This window comes from Aythya marila (assembly GCF_965140915.1).
Source record: "Aythya marila genome assembly, chromosome: 24".
NCBI classification, from domain to species: Eukaryota; Metazoa; Chordata; class Aves; order Anseriformes; family Anatidae; genus Aythya; species Aythya marila.
In genome coordinates this window covers 2,006,231-2,026,778 of record NC_139065.1, presented here as the reverse complement: position 1 = coordinate 2,026,778, position 20,548 = coordinate 2,006,231, and the positions used below count along the sequence as shown (strand labels likewise).

Genomic DNA, 20,548 nt, shown 5'->3' with positions numbered 1-20,548 from the left:
ACACCAACGCTCTCAGTGTTTTCTCTGTTTATTGGGGGAAAGAAGGTTGTGTGCCCGCACACCGCCCAGCTTGGGGGCCAGGCGAGAGCAGTCAAAGGCAATTGGCTTTCTTTGGCTGTATCAAAAATTGATTAAAACCAAATAAAATTGGTCCATGGTCCCACTCTGCAAAGGGGTGGAGGGGGTCTCAGCCCTGCGGTCTGGGTCAGGCTCGCGGCTGGCAGCCGCAGTCACCTCTCCCCTGCCACAGGGACCCCGGGCAGGGCTCCGCACGCACAGCCTGGGCTCTGCAGGGATGCGTGGGGAGCCCGGGGGGGACCCAAGGACGAGGTGGGGGGAGCAGGAGGCTGCCGCAGCCAGGGGCCAGGTCGGGGTCGCAGGAGCTCCGCGGGGCTGCTCCCGCTGAGGGGTTTTCCTCTGGGGAAGCCCCACGGGTCAGCAGCGTGCGGAGCTCCTGAAGGATGGCCCGTGAAGCCTGGGGGTACCTGGCTGCTAAGTGCTGAGGTGCAGGGAGTTGAGGTGGGCCGCGAGGCTGTCCTCCTCGGGGCTCTCCTCCTCGAAGGGGTAACCCGTGTAGCCGCCCTTCTCCTTGCAGTACCTGAGGAACCTGGCGGGCACAGCAAGGGCTGAGCACGGCCCTGAGCCCGGCCCTGAGCAGCAGCAGCAGGGGGCAGCCGGGGGGAAGGCTCACCTCTGCCAGTGGGGGTCCGTGCTGAGGACGACCGGGTTGCCCACCACTATTAGCAGAGCCTTGGCCCTGGTGAGGGCCACGTTGAGTCTCTGGAGAAGGGAACAAGAGCGAGGGCTTCACCCTGCAGCAGCATCTCCCGGTACCGGGCTCCGGGGCCGCATCCTGCACCCACAGCAGCTCCGCCTGGCTGCAGGCAGCGGGGAGCCGAGGGGGCTGCTCAGGGGGCGCAGTACCTTGGGGTTCTTGAGGAAGCCCAGGTTGAAGGTCTGGTCGAGCTGGAAGTACTCGCTGCAGCTGCGCACGGTGGAGATGAGGATGACACGGCGCTCCTGGCCCTGGAACTCCTCCACGGAGCCCACCTAGGGCAGGTGGGGGTGAGTGGCTGCTGGGGCACCGCTGCCTCCCCCAGCCGCAGATGGGAACCCCCCCAGGCTGAGCTGCACCGGGGCTGGGCCCCTCTCTACCTTCAGCTTCCTGATGTCCGGCAGCGCCTTCAGGACGGGGTCGTGGGTGGTGATGGCTTTCTGGATTTTCTCCACCTGCAGAGGCACGCGGCACGCTGCAGCAGCGTTTTTTTGGGGGGGCTGCACCACCTCCCACTGCCGCCTGCCCCTCACCTGCTTCCTGTAGGGAGAGATGATGCCGATCTCCTTGGGCGAGATGGTGGGGCAGCCCCGCTTGCCCTGGCTCTGCAGCAGCTTCTTGAGGTATTGGACCAGGATCTCGATCTCAGCCGTGTTGAAGAACGAGGGGCTCTTGGCTTCTCTCTGGTCTTCCCCGCAGACCCCGTGGAAGATGATGGGGAAGCCCTGGGGGCGCAGAGACTTGGGGTCAGCGGGGCTGCAGCTTGGGGGCTCCTCCCAGCCCCTGCCCTGGCGCCCCCTCACTTTTTTGGGAAGCTCCTCCCAGGCACAGTAGAAGTTGCGAATATCAAACTCGTCGCCCTCACAGGCCTTCAGCTCGCTGTCGTAGAAGAGCTCGTTGGGGATCCTGAGGATGGCCTCGTGGGACCTGGGAGAGGTGGGACAAGCGTGCAGGGGGTGGCCCCCATGCTCTCCCTGGGCACTGTGTGGGGTTTGCCCCATCTCCCGCACAGGCTGGGGCACCGCCGGGCTCAGGGGCACCCCTGAGAAGGGGAGCTGGGGTGCAGGGCAGCTCCCCATCCCGGCCCCACTCTCGCCCCATCCCCACCTGTAGTTCCAGAGCAGTTTGGTGACGAACCGCGAGTTGTAGCCATCACTCGTCTTCTCGTACAGCTTGTTGTGCAGCATCAGCCTCTCCAGCAGCGAGGTGCCTGCGCACACCAGACCCGTGGCTCCCCGCCGTGCCACTCGGGCGCCGGCGTCGCTCCCACCCCTGCCCTCGCTCACCCAAGCCGTGCTCCTTGGCCAGCGGCGACCTCAGGACAGGGCCCAGCTGCTGGGGGTCTCCTGCCAGCACCAGCTGCCCCCCGTCGGGGTTGCTCTCCGGGTCCATGGCAGTCAGGAGGCCTGGGCAGAGGGAGCTCAGTGCTGGCTGCGGGGTGGGGAAGGGAAAGGGGGACCCCAGGGGCCGTGATGCTGACCCAGGAGCCACTCACCAGCGATAGCGACCACGCTCTCCGGCTCTACCGCGTGGCCGCACTCGTCGATGAAGACGTGGGAGAAATAGCCTGGGGGAAAGTTGGCCGATGCCAGCCTGGGGAAAGGCAGCGTGAGGCTGCATGAGTGGTGCTGCCTGCCTGGCCAGCCTTCCTCCCCTCACCATCACCCTCCCCGGGGCTGCCCCGCTCTCCTGCATCCCCCCCCGTTGCACCCCAGCAGGGAAGCCCCTCACTGCCCAGACACGAGGCGACCCCCATGGACGTGGGGACTCTGACCTTCCCGCTGTCACCAGCGTGGTGATGATGATCCGGTAGCGCCCCAGGAACTCCTTGCTGGGGTACACGTAGCAGTCCTGCTCGTCGTCCCTGTTACAGCAGGGCTGGAACAGGGGGGTTAGGTGGGAGCCCCCTCCCCTGGGGCCACCAGCCCGGCCATGCCAGGGGGGTGCTGGGCAGAGGGGCACGGACCTACCCTGATTTCTGTAGGCACCTCCCGGTAGCTCCTGGAGCTGGCCATGATCCTGTAGACGTAGCGGGGGGCGATGTCTGTGATGAGGCGCTGGCACAGCAGGTCGGCGGCGCTGTTGGAAGGGGCGCAGGCCAAGATCCGGGCGTCCTTGAAGCACGCCCACACCTAGGTGGGGAGGAGGGGGTGAAGGCGCTGAGCCCCACGGGGCCGGCAGTGATGCCATGAACTGGTCCTGGGCCCTGGCTGCTCACCTGCTTGATGGCCTCCACCAGGGTGACTGTCTTGCCAGTCCCAGGAGGCCCAAAGATGAGGTATGGGGCCGGCCTGGACATCCCCGTCACGATGTGCGTCACGGCTCTGCGCTGCTCCTCGTTTGTCTGCAGCTTGCTGTCGAACCAGCTGTGGGAGCCGAGGCTGAGCGTGCTGGGTCCCCATCCCCCCGTCCCGTCCCATCCTGTCCCCACGGGGCAGCTGGCCCCAGGCACCGGGACTCACCGGGGCTGGTAGGAGCCCGAGATGAGAGACTTGTTGCAGGAGGCAGAGGGGAAGAGGAGGCTGGCCAAGCCCTGCTGCATGGACAAGGCTGCAGCCCGGTGCTGGACCTGCAGCGGCAGGCGGCTGAAGGTGAAGGTCACGTCGAACTTCAGCTGATTCACAAACTTGTCCTTTAACCTGGGAAGGAGCGGCGTGAGCCAGGCGCGGAGGACGCTGCCCCACGGCCTCCCCTGCCCTTCCCCACCCGTGCCTGGCCTTTGGCACCGAGCGGGGCTGCCGGGGCCCCGCCAGCCCAGCTGGGAATGGACACCACTCACTTGGGGGAGAAGCCCAGCCTGACCTTCTCCAGCTCCACGTCGTGCACGTAGCCCTTGTACTGGACGAGCGGGGAGCTGTCCCGCTCGCTGCTCAGGCTGACGAAGAGGTGGTCGCCCCTCAGCACGGACGGGCGGTTCTCAGCCACGCCGGGCACCTGCACCAAGTGGCCAACATGATGCCAGCGTGCCGCCAGGGCCACCCCGAGCCCCTGGCCACCCCTGAGCCTCTGGGGGCTGCCGCAGCAGCTCTCCCTACTCACATCGAGGACCAGCAGGTGCCTGTCCTGCACCATGGTCACCTCCTGCATGTCGTAGCGGCGGATGTCCACCTCCATCTGGATCTCCTCCAGGTGCAGCAGCAGCTGGAACTTCTGCTGGTAGTTCCCAGCATGTAGCGGTGCCTCCAGCAGCGACCTAGGGGCCAGCGCAGGGGGTGTCACCGTGCCCCAGTGGCCCCGTAGGACGCAGGGGTAGCAGAGGGGACATGTGCAGTCTGGGGAGGCGTTGCCCCTGCCCGTCGGCACTCACAGCATCTTAGCCCAGCTGGAGGCAGGGTCGGTCTTGGGTCCGAGCTTGATTGTCTCCTTGAGGCTCTTCGGGTACGGGTAAGTGCTCAGTGGGATTTCTTTCTCCAGCTCGTTTTTCAGGGAGCTGGGTAGAGGAGAGAGCGGTGCTGTGGGGACAGCCAGGCTGGGTTCCCCCCAGTGCTATGACCACCCATGGCCCTGGCAAGTCACCAGCGCTGTCCCCAGCCACCGCCCAGGGACGAAAACACCATCACAGACAGCCCGGGTGCTGGAAAGCCGGGTCCCTATGAGCTGAAAGATCCCTGGAAGAGCCAGGGTCCGCCCCGTACCTGCTGGGGGGCACACCCTCCTCGGTGATGACCGTGACGGGGCGCTGGAGGTTGGCCTGGTAAGGCTCGAAGGACGACGTGGGCCCCAGCTCCTTGGCCAGCTGGCTCTGAGCGATGGCAGCAACGGAGCGCCCGATGCTGAAGAACTCACCCGATTCCTTGGCGAAGTCGAACACCACCACGGCACGGAAGAACCCGTTGTACTTGGTCAGGCACCGCACCTGGATGAGGTGCGTGTCGCCTGCGAGGAGAGGAGAGCTGGGGGCCTGCGTCCTGCGTCCCCTCCCGGGCCCGTGCACCGAGCAGGGGCTGGGGCCGTACCTGGCTGCAGCAGCAGGGGCTGGCCCTGCGTCACCCCGTGCTGGTCCAGGAAGGAGAATTCCCGCAGGCGGCGGAGAGAGTGGCAGTTACGCAGCCTCACGGCCTCCGTGCCCTGGTTTTTCACCTGGACGGTGACCGTCCGGGGCTGGCCGAGTGTCACATCGAAGCGGATTTGCCCGTTGGCCCGGTCGTGTTCTGAGACGATCTCTACCCCGTGCTTCCCACGGATGAACTCGGCCCTATGGGAAGAGCGGGGTCAGGCTTCCCTGGCTGGGGCAGGGGTATCCAGGTCCCCGTGGGCAGCCACGGGCAGGGTGCCGGGGGTCCTACCACTTCTTGGCACGGCTCGGTGTCACTTGCGGACCGGTGCTGGGCTGCTGGCCTGAGGCAGCGGGTGCAGATGTCTCTACATTCGTTCTGGGTCTGCGGTACTGGTCTGCCACCACCACTCGCTTCTTCCCCTGCGAGGAGCAGCGAGCATCAGCGTGGGGCCGGGCACAGGCCCCCAGTGCGTGCCCGGGTCCTGCCGGGGTCTGGGGGCTCCTGCCGAGCCCGTCCCTAGGGCTGCGGGAGCTGCGGCAGGGCCCCAGCCCAGGCCCTCCCTCACCTTCTTGAAGTGCACGGACTCCCCGTGCACCTGAGCCTGGTGGGTCACCCTCAGGGCGTACAAGATGCAAGAGAAACTGGGCATCTTTGTGTCAGTCCTGCACACAGAAGAGAGAGAAGGTTCCAAGTGGAGACGAGAAGGGCTGGGCACTGGGGAGCTGGGAGGTGCGGGGAGGAAGGGGGTGAAGCCAGGCCCTTCACCCCAGACATTCTCTCTGCTTTGGGGGACGGAGGGAGAGGGAAAAGGACCGGGGCTTTTCCACCGGCCCCCCAGATGTAGCAAACCCTCCGTCCCCGCAGGCTGCTCCGGCAGCACCGCGCTGTGCCACGACACCACACGGCTTCCTGGCCCCTGTCGCTGCAGGGACAGCCCCGGCCCCGGATCCTCGGCAGCGGGGGCTGCCCAGGGGGCACCTGCATGGACGGGGGGGGCTCCCCGGCTGCTGCGCCCCCCGCAGCTCCTCCCGCAGCGCAGTGAACGCTGGTGAACGGCGGGGACATTGCCCCGGGGGTCAGCGGGCGAGGAGGGGGTGTGCGGTGCCCCGGCCGTGCTCGGGGGGCTGCCGGGGGTCCCCGCAGCCGGGATCGTCCCGGCACGGCCGAGGGGAGGCGGAGGGGAGCGGGGGCACGGGGCCGGTGAACGGAGAGGTCCCCGCGGTGCCCGGGGGGAGCGGCCGCCGGGCAGAGCCGGGCCCCGGCGCTTTGGGGTTTGGGGCTCCGGGATCCCCCTCTCCGGGGGCTCGGCAGCGCTGGGGGCTCCGTCCAGCCCCGAGGGGGGTGGGGGGGTCCCGGCGCTCACCTGGCGCGGAACTCGCCGCTGTAGATGGTGCGCAGCGCGTCCCGGCGGCTCTCCTGCTCCCGGCCCGTGTCCCGCAGGAATTGCACGAACTGCTCCCCGCAGCGCCTCGCCTCCGCCACGCTGAACCGCGGCATGGCCGAGCCGGGACGTGCCGAGCCGAGCCGGGATGTGCTGAGCCGGGACGTGCCGAGCCGGGACGTGCCGGGCAGGGGCTGGCTCCGCTGGGAGAAACGAAAGCGAAAGGGGCCGAACCCCACGGACCCGCCCGCTTGGGACCGGGGCAGGGCCGTGGGGGAGCTGCCCCCGCCCAGGGCCTCCCCGCCGCCCCCCCGGCCCCGGCCTCGACCCCGATCCCGACCCCTGGTCCCGCATCCCCCGCCCGACCCCTCGATGGGGGGGGGGATCCCGGGGCTCGGCCCCCTCCGCAGACGCCGGGAGCGGGGGGCAGCGGCAATGCCGGGGCCGGGCCAGCCCTGCGGGCGCCCCGTCGGGCAGGGGGGGGGCAGCCGGGGTCGCTGCCAGGGCTCCGAGGGCAGGAGCAGCCCCCAGGTGCGCGGCATCGCTCGAGCCAACGACGGGGGGAGAGCTCCCAGGGCTCCCGCAGCTGCTCTGTATAAATAGGGCAGCGGCAGCACCGGCTGGGTCTGTGTTGGGCTCTGCCTCTGCTTTCTCGTGCTGGAGCTCTCCAGCTCTGCCTAGCTAAGGGTGGGGATCCTCGGCTTGCTTTGGTAAAACGGTCTCGGGCCCTGGGACTGCTCGTGCTCTCTGCGGCCAAAGGACGCCGGGGTAAGTCTGCTGCCTTCGCCTCCCCGGGTCTGGGCGAGTGGTTTTGTGACTCAAGCACTGCTGCTGATACAGCGCGCTGCGGGGGCTGCGGGAGGGTGCTGGGGTAGGGCTCCCACACTGTGGGAGGGCGCTGAGGCTTCAGAAAGATGGATGTCACTTTTGGAGAAGTTGCTCATAAGCCTTTTTGTCGCGTTTTGCTGGCAGAATCCTGGAACTTTAAGCTTTGAGCTCATGAATAGCTAGGAAAGCTCTTTCTGTGGCAGGCTGTGCTCAGCTGCCCTGGCTTGGTTGAGCTGTGGTGCCTGCTCGCTGTGCTGGGCCTGGGGTCAGGCTCTGACTGGTAAATAGAGCCTGGACGAGTCAGCCTCTAGCTGGCCTTGGTCTCACCTGAAACCTCAGGGCCCGAGCAGAGAACAGCAAACAGCTTTACAGTGTGTCACCTCTGGCAATTGCTCAGCGGCTCGGTCGCAGTGAGTTGCAGCGCTGAATTTTGTTCCTCCAAGGAGCTGGGAAGTAGCTGAGACTGGGACAGCTGAGGCTGCTGCGGAGAAGGCTGCTGAGGGAGAAGGGTGAGGAGGTAGGTGGGGGAATGAGTTGGCCCTGGAAGTTGGCTAGCTGAAGTTTGAGAAGGGCAGGGAGATAAAAATTGTCTTCAGACTGGAATGAGTGGGGGTGAACTCGCAATTTAACAAACTAGGATCGGTAAAAGACTAGCCTTGAAACAGGCTGTGCTGGTAGATAAAAACTCTGCTGTGTGCACAGCCTTATCTCAGCCCCCACTCCCCCCCCAAACCCTCAGCCTCGCATTGCTGGAATTCCTGCAGCGTTTGCCTGGTTGGGGCCACAGCCCACAGCACCTTCGGCACTCATCCACACCTTTCATCTCCAAGCTGCAGGGAGGAAACGGTTGCTACAGATGCTGGTGATAGAAGTGCTGTCCTTGAGTTGCTCTTAGCACAGCTGTGTGCAAACCGAGCTGAGGACAAGAACTCCCACTAGCACTCCGGCAGCCTTGCTTTGTCTAATGCAACTGACGCGGCGTGTATGGACTAGATGATCTTTGAAGATCCCTTCCTGCTGTACTGTTCCCGTGTTACACGTGTGTGTGTCCTGCAATGAGTTTCAAAAGTGGAGTGTAAGAGGCTACGAGGTGTTGCAACGAGACCCAGGTGATTAGCAAAAAACACTTAGGTTTTACCCAGGTGAAGTGCTTCATTAGAGCAGTATGATTATTTTTCTTTCAACCTGAAAGTTCTTAGACCCCCAGTTCCCAGGTCTGCATACCAGGATGTGAGCGCTGTCTGAAGGTTTGCAAACGCTCCCATCCCTGCTTTCAGGCTGCCACCTGCACTTCTGCCTTCCCCAGGCATTAACAGAAGTGAGACCACGAAAGAACAGACACAAATGGCTTTAAAACAAAGACCCGTGTATTTCTACTAGACTATACAGAGGGTGCCTGCAGGATGAAAGGTCAGTCTCAACAGCAAATACAAATATATTTTATTTTGACAAAATTTCTCACACAGGGTAGACACTTAATTTGTGGCATCACTGTGCAAAACCTCCAGCATAATGCACAGGCAGTTACATCCCTATCTTCTCAACCCCTTTCTTTGTGTACTAAAAAATAGGAAGACGCTAACCAGTTTAAAAAACAGAACCTGCAAAAAGGCCCAGTGATAACCAAGTGTAAACAAAGAAAAGTGAGTTAACCAAAGGGGTTTCACTTTGCAATGAATCAGCTTTCCAGGTTTAAATTGAGGAAAGCATACGTGTGCCTCTTCAACCTCCCCTTAAGAGAAACTGACAGGACCTATTCTTGATTTTACAGAAAAACAAAGTAACACAGAGCAAGCAGTTAGAGAGCAATGAAGTGATTAATTCCAGAATCTCCCATTAAGTATGACAAGAAACTGGCCACAATAGAGACAAAATGGAAAGGTTATTTCTCTCACTTTGGTGCAAGTTTATTTATTTTGTACACTATCCATCCATACACCTGTGATACAAATTCTATGAACCTGCCACAAAGCATTAAAGCGCAACACACCTATTATTCTGTAGACATTTGCATTTTAATCTTCATCCAGTCTACATGGATCAGCAGCGATCCAACACAGACGCTTGCAGTCTGTAAAAATGCAGATGTCCCATAACCGTACATACATGAGGGAAAGAAGAGCAAAAACGTTCACTTTCAGAGAACGTGGCTCAAAACTTCAGATTAAAAAGAGACCCTGGAAGAGCTGGCTTTGTAAGGGATTTCCGTAATGGATTTTGTAAACTCATTTTGTATAGTAAAAGTGAAGCCTACAGGCTTCTTGCTTTGTGGAGGTCAGTAGTAAGGATACATAGGAGCACTTACTGTCTCTTGCATTACTATATCTTGCAGCATAGCGCCTTGAGCTGTTGGCAGATTTGACAAACTTACTGGAGTACCTGGAGTGCTGTATACAGGTGAAGGAAATGCTCTGCACCCTCAGCTGTATTTATAGTAGGGCTTTTCCAGCTAGGAAGTTTTCCAACCAGTACAATTAGTGATTGAAAACAGCTATACTTCTGAACCATGAATGTGGTTTAATTAAAACAACCTATCAGTATATGCAGTCACAATAGGAAGTTTATGCGGCAAGAAACACAAAACACAAAGACAACGCTATTTGTTCCACAGTTTTCTCTGAGGCTAGAAAACCTGTTAACTTTGAAAGCCCTAGAAAAATGCTGCACTGGTTTAGAAACCATCTACTTGGCATAGGACCACATTTGTTTTTTGCACACAAACATTTCATAAATCTCCTTATTTCCACATTAAGCATTCTGCATTTCTTTGCCAATCTTGTAGCTGAGGATTTTGTTCCAGTCTATCTTGGTGCGGGTGACAGGTAGCTGCCGGCGTAAGGCTTTGAAAGTGGTGTCTGACATAGTCTGGTAGTTCTCGCTGATTGCTGTCTGCAATGGCAAAAGTAGGTTCAGTTATAGTAGTAAAGAGACTCTGGAGAAGTGACTCTGTTAAAGCCACAAAACCCTTTCTGCAAGGGGAAGGCATGCTACTGACTGGTTAATGCTGTCACCAGTGTGTGTGCAAGCGAAGGGTTTCTATGAAACTCTCCTACGGAGACATTGCTACATTCATGGGTGTTCCCGAATTATCTGTATCACATCTGCTTCTTGCACACAGGCTGGGACGTCAAAAGCTTTCACACATTTCCCTTTCAGTACTTTTACCTGTCAGGAAAACTACTAGACTTGTCCACTCCCCTTCCGTGCTTGTTCCGGGCATCATTTGTAACCCTTTAATAATCAAGTTTGCTGTATAGTTATATAGCTTTACAACTAGATTCCGTCAACAAATACTAATGCCCCTTTTGAAGTAATTCTTAGTAACAGATAAGAACAGATAACAGTAAGTCAGAAGGAGTCAGAGGTCAATTCTTCATACTTCCTTTAACTGCAAATGGAAATTGATAGGATTCAATTGCATTTACTTAACTACTGATCTTACCTGATACTCGTTTTCAGCATTTTCTATTATCTTAATAAATTCCTTAGCTGTCTGGACATCACTCTACAAAGGGGAAAAAGAGATCTTTATATGTTTAAAAATAACTCATATGCAATGGATTTCTTAAGTAACAGTCTGAGTATAGATGAAATGGATAATGTGAGGTGGCAGCAGCTCTTTGTAGCTGGGTTCCTTCCACTCACTACACGTCTCAGTAGAGTTCAAGATACTAGCTTAAGCTTGTGTTCCAAACTGAAACAGGACTGCACCCTAGTGAGCAAAAGGGAAGTAGGTCTTCATGGTACAGATAGGGATTTTATGACTATTGCTCCCTCTACTGTACTACAGGACTATTTATTTTCCTTTAGTATACTGCTTTTACATCTCAGTTCCCTAGGATGTATATACAAGGGCGTATTCTGCCATCTTTAACTGACTTTCATAAGATAAGCTGTTCAATGGAGATGGCACTTTTTAATAGACAATTTTAAAGCAATTAAGAATCTGGGTTTTCCATGCAACTCTGAACACTACAGCTACACTGACTCGTCACTCTAAAATCACATTAAAGTCAATGGAATGTAGTCATACAATGGTATAATTCATGAGATGTTCAGGAAACAAAATAGGTGCTTTATCATTAAAAAATTTTGGCATACTTACTGAAACCTGTACAGAGTCCTGGATATCTTTATGACTAACCAGCTGAACATTACCATCTTCGTAATAATGAACCTAAACAAAGACAGACAAAATGCAGGTTATCATTAACACTCATTTTATAATCCCTAGAGCCCCCAAATACTATCAGAATGACACAACAGCTTTGTTGTGCCAGTCTTCTCTGCTTACGTGGAGACTAAAAGCAGGAAGGTTTCATTCTTTGTCAACACTGTTCAAGATTATGTTAATGAAGTAAACGCCTAGAGTTGAAATAAGAGCAATTATAAAAGAATTCATGGAATAGATTTTAGCCGTACAAAGTCAAGCAGACTTGGAGGCATATAGGGTAATGCTATATAATAAGCCACATTGTAAGCAATGCCCAAAACACTGAAGTTTTAAGAATTGATTTCCTGAATTGTTAGCTTAATAGTAACTTGACTCCAGAAGGACATCTCTGCTGTATTTCAGCATCTTGTTTTGAGTCAAATGCATTAGTGTAAGGCAAACAGCTTCTCCTGTTATTGCCAGACAATGCAGCTTACCTGGATCTTGAGCACTGCAGCCACCTGAGCTGTCGGTGGTGTGATGGTAAACTTCCATTCTGATCTCCAACGACCGTTCCTAAGAACAATCACAGCATGTAAACTATTTCCAGCAAGTGCTGACAAAAAAAAGAGCCACATTAATGAGCAATTTATTCCTGATACCTTGTGATCAGTATTGAAGGGCCTTATATGCCAATGAATTCCATTTCTGAAGCCCAGCTCACCACAGCACAGCTTCATTACAGGCTGGCTCCAATGCTTTGGAATATGTAAGGGGGTGTCTTCAGCTCTGCTAATATATTTTTCTCTAGGTAGGTCACTGAGCCTCACTGAAAGCTTTAGGGAAGTTCCCAAGGGCTTGCAAGGAAAACTACAGAATGAGAATCAGAGCTCCTGGGGAAGCCTAAGGCTACTTGCCCTTCAGACTCCCAGTAGAGAAAGGGTTTGTTTGAGGACTAGTAAAGGAAGAGAACGCACCGTTTAAGAAGTCTTACCAGAAATTTTTGGGCTGGAACTGGTGGCTCTCAATACAGGCAATAATTGTCTGCTGTCCATCTATAGATTTACCATAAACCTGCATTCAGAAAAAGAGTTAAAATGGCACAAGAGCTGAAGAAAACCACTTGCAATTTCTGTTCTTGGCAGCATTGTGGAGGCTTGGTATTGTGGTATCTCATTGGGAATGTTTACCACTAGCTACACTGTCCAGCACCTCTGCTTGCAATTATGTGCAAATAATGCCTCCTGTTCTTTAATGGCAGGTGTTAAGGAGCTTGACAGTCATAAATATGAACAAGGTGGTCTAATAAATCTCTACCACTATGTGCATACCAAGTTCTTTGCACCCTTTTTGAAATTTGTTGTGTTAAAGTTAGCAAAAACACTAGTGAGGATGGAGAATTCAAGCACTGCTTGTTACAAAGTCCACTCAAAAGTACTGAGTGACACCGAGCAAAGAATTTTCAACGAAACAAGGTGGATACTCAACAGTACAGAAGCCATTTGGGTAATGATCTTTCACATAAGCTCTCAATGCACTGTCACAGGCATCTCTCCATTGTTTCAAAGCTGATTCTGTGTCCTCAGGCTGGGGATCACTTGCTTCTTTCCTTAAGTGATCAAACTTAAAAGAGATTTTGTTTCTTGGGTCTAAGAATCTGCCATTGCCCAGATCACCATGTTCTGTGATTAACACCTGTAAAACAAGAAATAGAAATTAATATATTCTTGTGCTGCTATAAATGTGTTTTGTCTGTTTGAATAGTTATCCATGTCTCAATAGATTGTCACCAAGCTATAAAATCACAAAGAAATATGGATTTCCAATAATAATTTCAACTAAGAGTAGTTGTGGTGAGGCTGTGAGCTGTCTGCTCTTTGCAGTTAACATTGCACTAGTTTTCTGTCCCAGAAATGGCTGTATTACAGTAACATATACACTTAGTTTAAAGTTGGGGACCTTACAATACAAAAAAGTCTTTGTTTTTAAAATTTTGATGTTTTTCTTCCCCATATCTGAAAGAAACTAAGAATTTTTCTCTGGAATTGACTGTTTATTGTCACGTTCCATGTTGTAGTAGATCTGAGGAGGGGAGGTAGATGTGGCTACTTCTGAGGCTTACAAAATAAAGTAAACAGACAGCAAAATGGCACAGTAACTTCCTTCTCCTTCATCTTATTCACCAGATTTCTCTGGTTTCCCAAACATTGGCTCACTTTGCAGGTTGTACAGTAGCTTCCTCTTGTCAAAGCTATTTCTATGGACAGCCCTCTTAAAATATCTGTCTCCCATGAACATATCTGGGACACCAGGAAAGCTAGGTCAGTGCTTGGCTCAGAATAGAACAGATGGTCAAGCCAGCTTTCTATCTTCTGTAGTACTTCTTGCTCTCAGAAAAAAACAACACAAAACCGAACTGTAAGAAGTCATACTTCAGTGTGTAGGCATCACGATGTTAAAACTAAAAGCTTGGGCCATTCTAGAAAAGAATGTTCCCTAGTCTTTTTATAAGAAGCATTATAAAAGGGAAAAGCTTTGCTGACATAGATTGGGCAGCATTACATTGATATATTCTAAGACACAATGATTTATTTTTAGGTAACTGAGGATGGATTAAAATGCAGACCACAGCAAAAATACCACTAAGAATCCACTATTGAATCACAGTAGGAACTGAGAGGATGTAGTACTGTAAGGAGTTGCAAGTAATCTTTAAACAAACAACAATCTTTAATCGATCATACTTGAACTGGAATTGCAGTGATTTCAGTGTGGGGCTTTACTTAGCAGTGAATTGGTTACCAGGCAGTAACAGACAGTGCTTTATGGCCATGTTTCACCTATGCCTTCTATACAAGAACCAAAAACTTGGTAACATGAGGATGATCTAGTGGAAGGAGGAAAGATGATCTGCAGGTAGGATGAAAATAGTAAAGATACTGATGACACAATGCATTTATTCCTTCTGTGTAGTGCAGTAATACAAACATTCAGTGTGAAGCTTTCCCTTACCTGCTCATCATACCCTTCTATCTTCACAGGAGTGAACTGATCCATGTTGTACTGTGCAAATGCACTGTTAAGAATTAAGAGCATGAATTTTAGCTGCACATTAACATTTATCTTCACTCAGGGATAAGTACATGGTGTGGTTTATACTACAGAAAATTTCACCTTAAACTTGCAAATAATACACATTAGCACTCTTAAAGGATTTTGCAATACCTTTTATTGATGATAGCTACAAAAACACCCGGTCTAAAGTCAGGTTTATTTAGTGATGACCATGAAAGTACAGAGTTCAAAAGTAGAGCAGCAGGCAGCCTGAGGGATAATGAGCAAGCCAATGCAAAACAGGAACACACCGGCTAAAATTTAGCAGTAAGGTAAACAAATATGAGTAGACTAATATTTACAACAATTTTCTTCTGTCAAGACCTGCTCACTGATCTCACAGCTCAAGGTAAAACCTTAGCATCAAAAGGCTTGTATGCATAACCTTGAGACACCTGATGAGGCTGCACAGGTAAACAAGATATTCTGAAAGTATTTTCTGAGGGCAGTTTAAGCTCTGGCTTAGGACTACTCAGTATTTCAGGCTTCACTTGCTTAACAAATCATGCTTCAACAAGATCAGACATTCCTGCTGCTGCAGAATTACTCTTTTTTGGCAGACTGCCTTCCTGTCAGTTTTATATGGCCTCTACACCACAAATTCCAATTTAAGCCTTTTAAAAAGAATCAGCCATGCCTTTCATTATATATTTTGTTGGGGGATAACGAACTACAGCAGACTGCTCTCAATAGAACAAATGGCTTGCTTTGTCACAGAACCACGGTTGTAAGTCAAATTATCACCACAGAGAAGCACACATTTTATGTTGGAAACATTAATACTTACTGTGCTGCTCCTTCCCTGAGAAGATTGTCATTGTTGAGCAATAACCGGACATCTGGAGAAAAAAGGGTGTTCAGATAGGTTATTGGTTCTTGATCAAATGTTTCTTTACTTCATTTTCAACTACAAAAACATGAATGATTAAAATCATTTCATCAGGCATAAGTAGTCACAGAATGAGTGCGTGCTTTTCCCTTACTTCTACTTGACCTTAAGAGCAATATATCATGACAACCATAGACTCCCATAGTAGGTAAAATGTGAAGAAAATGCTACTGATCATTTTCCTTCACCTACTTACCATTGAACACTTCATTGAATTCTCCAGGGGGTGCATGAGTGATGAATTTTGCAGCTATACGCACCTACAATGATGCAGAGAAGTAATTAAAGACAAAAGATCACTTACTGAATTCATACACACTGCAACCTACATTGAAGCAATTCACCAGCAAACCCAAATCTGGCAGTAATAACAAGCCCCGTGCTTAGGGAGAAATCTAGATGTGTTTTCCAAGTAGAAATCCTCATTCTCATAAGTCTAGGCATTTTTTCAGTGCAAAGAAACTCCAAATGTACTCAGCAAGAACATCAAATTTCATGTGGGCACCCGTTAGAATGGGAACTATTCAACCTTCATAGTTGTCTTTTTTTTAAGAATATAAATGCTGGCTACCCCCTCTTGGTGACATTTCTAAACGTTTTTTTCCTGGTCTTTGCTAGTAATCAGGAAGCTAAATGCCAACATATATAAAGAACAAGAAACCACTGCAGTAAAACTGGTGCTTTAACTAGATGGCAACCTACAGCATGATCACGCTGCCAAGGTGTGTCTGACACACTGCAAGACTTGTTGGCTCCCTGTGATGCAACGCATTTGCTGCTTACAGCTGGCTGAAGGAGATGCCGCTGACTCACAGCAAACAATGGGTGGAGGATGAGGTTGATCCCTCTATAAACTGAGCAGTAAATCAATTACATCAGCTGCCACTGGATTCTGCGTGGCTCTGTTTGTTCTGTCCTTCTAAACACCTCCTGGGGAACGACAGCAAACTCCCAGTGCAGGATCCTTTGGTGCATCCGAAGTATTCTTGTACTGCAGAGGGCACAAGCTGCAGCCCAGCTATTAGCAACCATAAAGAAACTTTTCTGGTGGAATCCCTCTCCAAAGGCAAGTGCAGCATTATAATCTCTGGGAATACAAGGCCAGGAAATGTGAACCAAGCCTGTTCTTGCACATCATGAAGTACCTCTCCAAGCCTTGCAAAGCTGTGTTTAAGCATGTGTCTGTGTGTCTATTGATTATAGAAACAGACCCACAGAATGCTTTGGGTTGGAAGGGACCTCAGAGACCATCTAATTCCACCCTGCTCCAGTGCCTCACCACCCTCTGAGTGAAGAATTTCTTCCTAATATCCTAATCTGAACCTACCCTCTTTTAGTCTGACACTGTTACTCCCTGTCCTGTCACCCCACTCCCCGGCAGAGCCCCTCTCCTGCTTTCCTGTAGGCCCATTTTTAGGGACCTGCTCTTCATCTGCACGTGTCCTGTGCAAAAACATCGAGGGGACATACTCAAACTTTTAGGCGTTAAACCCAGCTGGACACAGTGGAGAGCTTGTTAAAATGATGCTGGCTTATCAAAAAGGTGCTGAATTTGGAACTGGCCAGGGCTTTATTTCAGAATGTGCTGGTTTCTTGTTATCAAAGCCATGCTAGGCTTTCTTCAAGAGCTACTGCCTGCTTGGAGTCTCTGGGTAAGAAAAAGAACTGAGAGCTACTCCCCATAGCGCGCCAGCATTCCTGGCATGTGTTCTCTCATGGGTTACTTGGTACCTTTCTTCTTTGGCGTGTTACTCCTTCCCTGATCTTGAAATAGCATTTTATTGGAAACTGTACCATAGCCGAGCCGTGAGCTGTCACTAGTGACAGAATTAAGGCCTCTGGAACTGGAATTGATACAATCAATAAGTGAAAAGGCCAGCTGGCAGGAAAATACCTGGGTATCTGTAAACCTTGAAGCTGTAAAAGCAAAAGTAAGGTTCTTTTACTTTTTCATTAAAAAAAAAAGCCTTCACTGTATTCTGAAATCCAATGTGCTTGTCTTGGATTATTAGGGTTTAGGTGGCCTTTGTTTGATCCTGTTGAAACCATTAAGAGTTTATTTTTATAACCAGATCTTTTATGGTTTTTACAAGACAGAAGGGAATAAAATCTTCTTGGACAAGACTTGAAACAGGAAATGTCACAAAACTGGATCTTTACCTTAGAAGGATAAAACTGTCACTTTTCTCCCAAGCACAGCTGCCAAGGCTGTGGAAGAGGCCTTCTTGCTCAGCTGGACGCTTATTGAAGATGACTACAGAACATTTGCTAAACCTCTGATTACTTCCCTACTTTCCATTTGAGCAGTAAAACAAAGGTTTATGCATATATTCAACTATTTCATCTGAATTACTGCCACAGCTGGAAAAAATTGCTGCTTCAAGTCTTCCACGTTCTTAATTAGAAAGATGGCATCACTTGTGATGGTTGCGATGATTTAAAGTAAGCCACGAAAGGAAACACACACCTTCCCCAACAAAGGGCATATTGCCTTATTCCAGCAGTATCGGGTAACAACTCTGTCCTTACTGGGCAGAGCTTCAGATAAAAATAGATCGATTTCCAAATTAGCATCTATTTAAAAAAACAAACAAACATGTTCTTTATGCCTGAAATAATTCTGCAGTATGAATGGGAAAAAAAAACATGTACTGAATTTTTTCAACTTGTCAATAACTTGTGTAGGTCACGTGCAAACATGCAAAACGTAAAACCATTTTCTCCTGATTTTCTGCTTTTAGATAAGGTTGGTAAGTATACAGCAATCTTCACAACATGCTGCTTATTGTGTGAAAATGTCCACGATTTAAAGGACTGGAGTTAGGACTTGCTGGTTACATCATCTGTTAGATTTCACTACTGAAAGCTCGCATGGTGATGAAGATAACAGCAGTAATTAAGAAGGATGCTTCTGCTTTCTATCCTCTGTGGACTTCACTGAGAGGCAGCCCTCATGTCTGCAAGACTTGAAATTATACCATGTGCTTTTCTGAGAAAGTGCAAATGTAAGCACTAATAGAGGCGGATCAGACTGCGCCAAGGCATTTACAGATGGCCACTTCAGGCCAAGATCCATTTCAGGGGGAGGGCTGCACTGGAACATGCACTGCAAATTAACTCTGCAGATGAACAGATTACTTTTTATAAGGTGTTTAAATCAACATATGGAAAACCAAGGCCCCTAAAAGCCATAAAAATGACACTATGCACTAAAGCAACAATGATGTGGCTGCAGAATCGTACTGTACGTGGAGCCTTCACAGAAGGGACCGGGGCTCCGACAGGTTGACTTCTAGGTTGATGGTTTCTGATAGACACATCCCTGGGGAAGGGAGCACGAGAACAAAAAAATATTGCAGGAGTTTTAGCCTTCCACTTCGAAGGATGAGCAGAACACAAAGGGGGCTCTGCATTTCGATCAAATGTCCTCGCAGAACCAGCCATGAGCAATCAGCAAGCGCTGCATGTGAAAACTGCTCCCTGTTAAAGCACCCCATGCACTGACTCTCCTGTGAAGCAATCAAATACAAAGCACTTATATCAAGCTACTGAAATCAGGATTGGAGTTCAGGAAACAGACTGTGAAGTACCTAATCCTAAATGTCAAGCATCTGAACCGCTGTTACTTGTCATTTTTGGAGTTGATTTGTTTCAAAGCGGTGTGAGCGCGGCGGCAGGATGTTCGCTTGCAGAAGCACAAGAAGATTTTGTGCACACTGACCTACTTCCTGGCCACCGTTACCATTTCAGGTAGCTCTGCAGTAAGCGAGCAAAACTGACTTCCTTTTTCTAAAATGGGGAAAGTAGCTGACGGGGAAGCTGCTCGATACTAGTTTAAACTGGTAAAATGGCAGCAGAAAACAAACAGGACACACCGCAGTGAGGTTTAAAGTAATGAACCCCCAGCTTTCCTAAAATGTACCTACAGAGAATAAAGAAGTGAGGTTTACAGGGGTGGGAGGCGTGAGGGGAGGAATTAACTTTATTGCTCTTTCATTTGATTTTCTTTGTTGTTTCCTGAGTGGTTATAAATGGGTACTTTAATGAATCTTGCTGCATGTTTCCTTTTCAGAACCCTCACCACCTCTCCTCCTACCTGTGCCAGCCATGGAGCTCCTTCACATTGATGTCAGGCTGCCTGAGCCAGGACACGAACTAGAACACGGGCTCCAATTTCGTGTGAAATCCCAGCTACTTTGACAAATAAAATATTTGGAGACACGTCCTAAAGGGCAGGCTGTGTCTTCCCTGGGGAAGAACTGGGGATTTCAGGTGAATGTGGGGGCAAGGAGAACACAGCCAGGCTGGCCCCAGAGCCTTGCAGCGCTGACCTGGTCCCAGACTCAGGCCCTAGGCTAGGAGCTGAGTCCAGCTGCAGCCCACAAACAGCATTTTTTAATCCTGCTGGATCACCAACACCTCACCTCCCCTGAAAGCTGCACTGCCACAACCTGCACCTTACTTTTGGTTTAATTTTCTGATCGAATGCAAACGAAGCGATGGTTTCCATTGCAGCGGGTCGAAGGAGCTTTCAGCCCGATGCCAGCAGCTGAGAGGTTTGCCCAGCTCCCCGTCAGGTGCCGGTGTGTGCTGCTGGCAGCCCCTGCTGTGGGATGCTCGTTTCCAAAATCACTCCTGGGCTCTACAACCTTACCCGAGGGGCCTCTGAGGCTCAGTCGCCATAAGGAAACCGAAAGCGGCACTTTAAGAGAAAGATTAAACCCTGCTCCGACCTCACGGACCTTTAACGATCGCCAAACCTTGACGACCCGGGGAATTTTAATAAATAAACCCAGCTCCTCTTCACAGGGAGGGGAAGGGAAGGAAGGCGGCCGCGCTGCCTCCAGCTCCCCCCCGCCGCTGCTCCCCGCCTGAGGGAGGCTGCCCCGGCCTTTGTGGCGGGGGGGGGGAGCTCCCGGAGCGCCGCCAGCACCGGGCCATGAGCCCCGAGCCCCCCCCCCTCAGCCCCGTGAGGGACCCCCCGTGAGGCAGCCCCGCCGTGAGGCGGCGCCGCGCTGGGGGGCGGGCGGCCCGCACCGACCCGTCACGGCGGCCCCGGGGCTGCGGCCCCAGCCCTGTCACGGCACCCCCCGCCTCATCCAGCCCCGTCCCGTCCCGTCCCGTCCCGTCCCGTCCCCACCTTCTCGTCGTCCGACACCCGCTCCTCCAGATCCGCCATCTCGGCACCTCAGGGCCCGGCCCGGCGCCGCGCGGAGGATGCCGGGGGCTCCGGCTGGGCGCCGGGCAGGAGGCGCGGCCGGCGCCATCTTGGCTAAGGGCAAACAGCGCGGGGCGGCCATCTTAGGGCCGGGCGGGACGGGTGCTGAGGGGAAGGGGGGGGCGCCGTGAGCACCGGCCCCGGGCTCTGTGTGTGTGTGAGAGGGGGGCACCTAACGGGGCGCGGGGTCCC

General features: G+C 52.1%; 2 protein-coding genes and 1 long non-coding RNA gene across 4 annotated transcripts; 1 reads left to right on the top strand and 2 right to left on the bottom strand.

Annotated features, from left to right (window-relative positions):
* Nucleotides 1-124: 124 nt before the first annotated feature.
* Nucleotides 125-6,346, bottom strand: MOV10 (Mov10 RNA helicase). Its single transcript, XM_082778569.1, has 21 exons — nt 6,137-6,346; nt 5,339-5,435; nt 5,062-5,192; nt 4,732-4,970; nt 4,411-4,651; nt 4,083-4,205; nt 3,815-3,968; nt 3,555-3,709; nt 3,238-3,414; nt 2,994-3,141; nt 2,746-2,907; nt 2,550-2,653; nt 2,271-2,368; nt 2,062-2,181; nt 1,883-1,985; nt 1,579-1,702; nt 1,309-1,500; nt 1,156-1,230; nt 925-1,050; nt 692-780; nt 125-607 (listed from the first exon to the last, which is right to left on the bottom strand). The coding sequence occupies exons 1-21, from the start codon at nt 6,268-6,270 to the stop codon at nt 493-495; spliced, it is 2,907 nt and encodes a 968-aa protein (XP_082634695.1). The 5' UTR covers nt 6,271-6,346; the 3' UTR covers nt 125-492.
* A 62-nt stretch (nt 6,347-6,408) lies between these two features.
* Nucleotides 6,409-20,040, top strand: LOC309887029. Of its 2 annotated transcripts, none has more exons than XR_014319014.1 (3): nt 6,409-6,922; nt 17,236-18,888; nt 19,211-20,040. It is a non-coding gene; the product is annotated as an uncharacterized lncRNA (long non-coding RNA). The 2 variants fall into 2 exon arrangements; XR_014319015.1 differs by having other exon boundaries at nt 15,757-18,888.
* CAPZA1 (capping actin protein of muscle Z-line subunit alpha 1) lies at nt 8,408-20,447 on the bottom strand. Its single transcript, XM_082778417.1, has 10 exons — nt 20,279-20,447; nt 15,335-15,398; nt 15,037-15,088; nt 14,148-14,211; nt 12,624-12,830; nt 12,130-12,209; nt 11,633-11,711; nt 11,088-11,159; nt 10,425-10,487; nt 8,408-9,871 (listed from the first exon to the last, which is right to left on the bottom strand). The coding sequence occupies exons 1-10, from the start codon at nt 20,315-20,317 to the stop codon at nt 9,731-9,733; spliced, it is 861 nt and encodes a 286-aa protein (XP_082634543.1). The 5' UTR covers nt 20,318-20,447; the 3' UTR covers nt 8,408-9,730.
* Nucleotides 20,448-20,548: the final 101 nt, after the last annotated feature.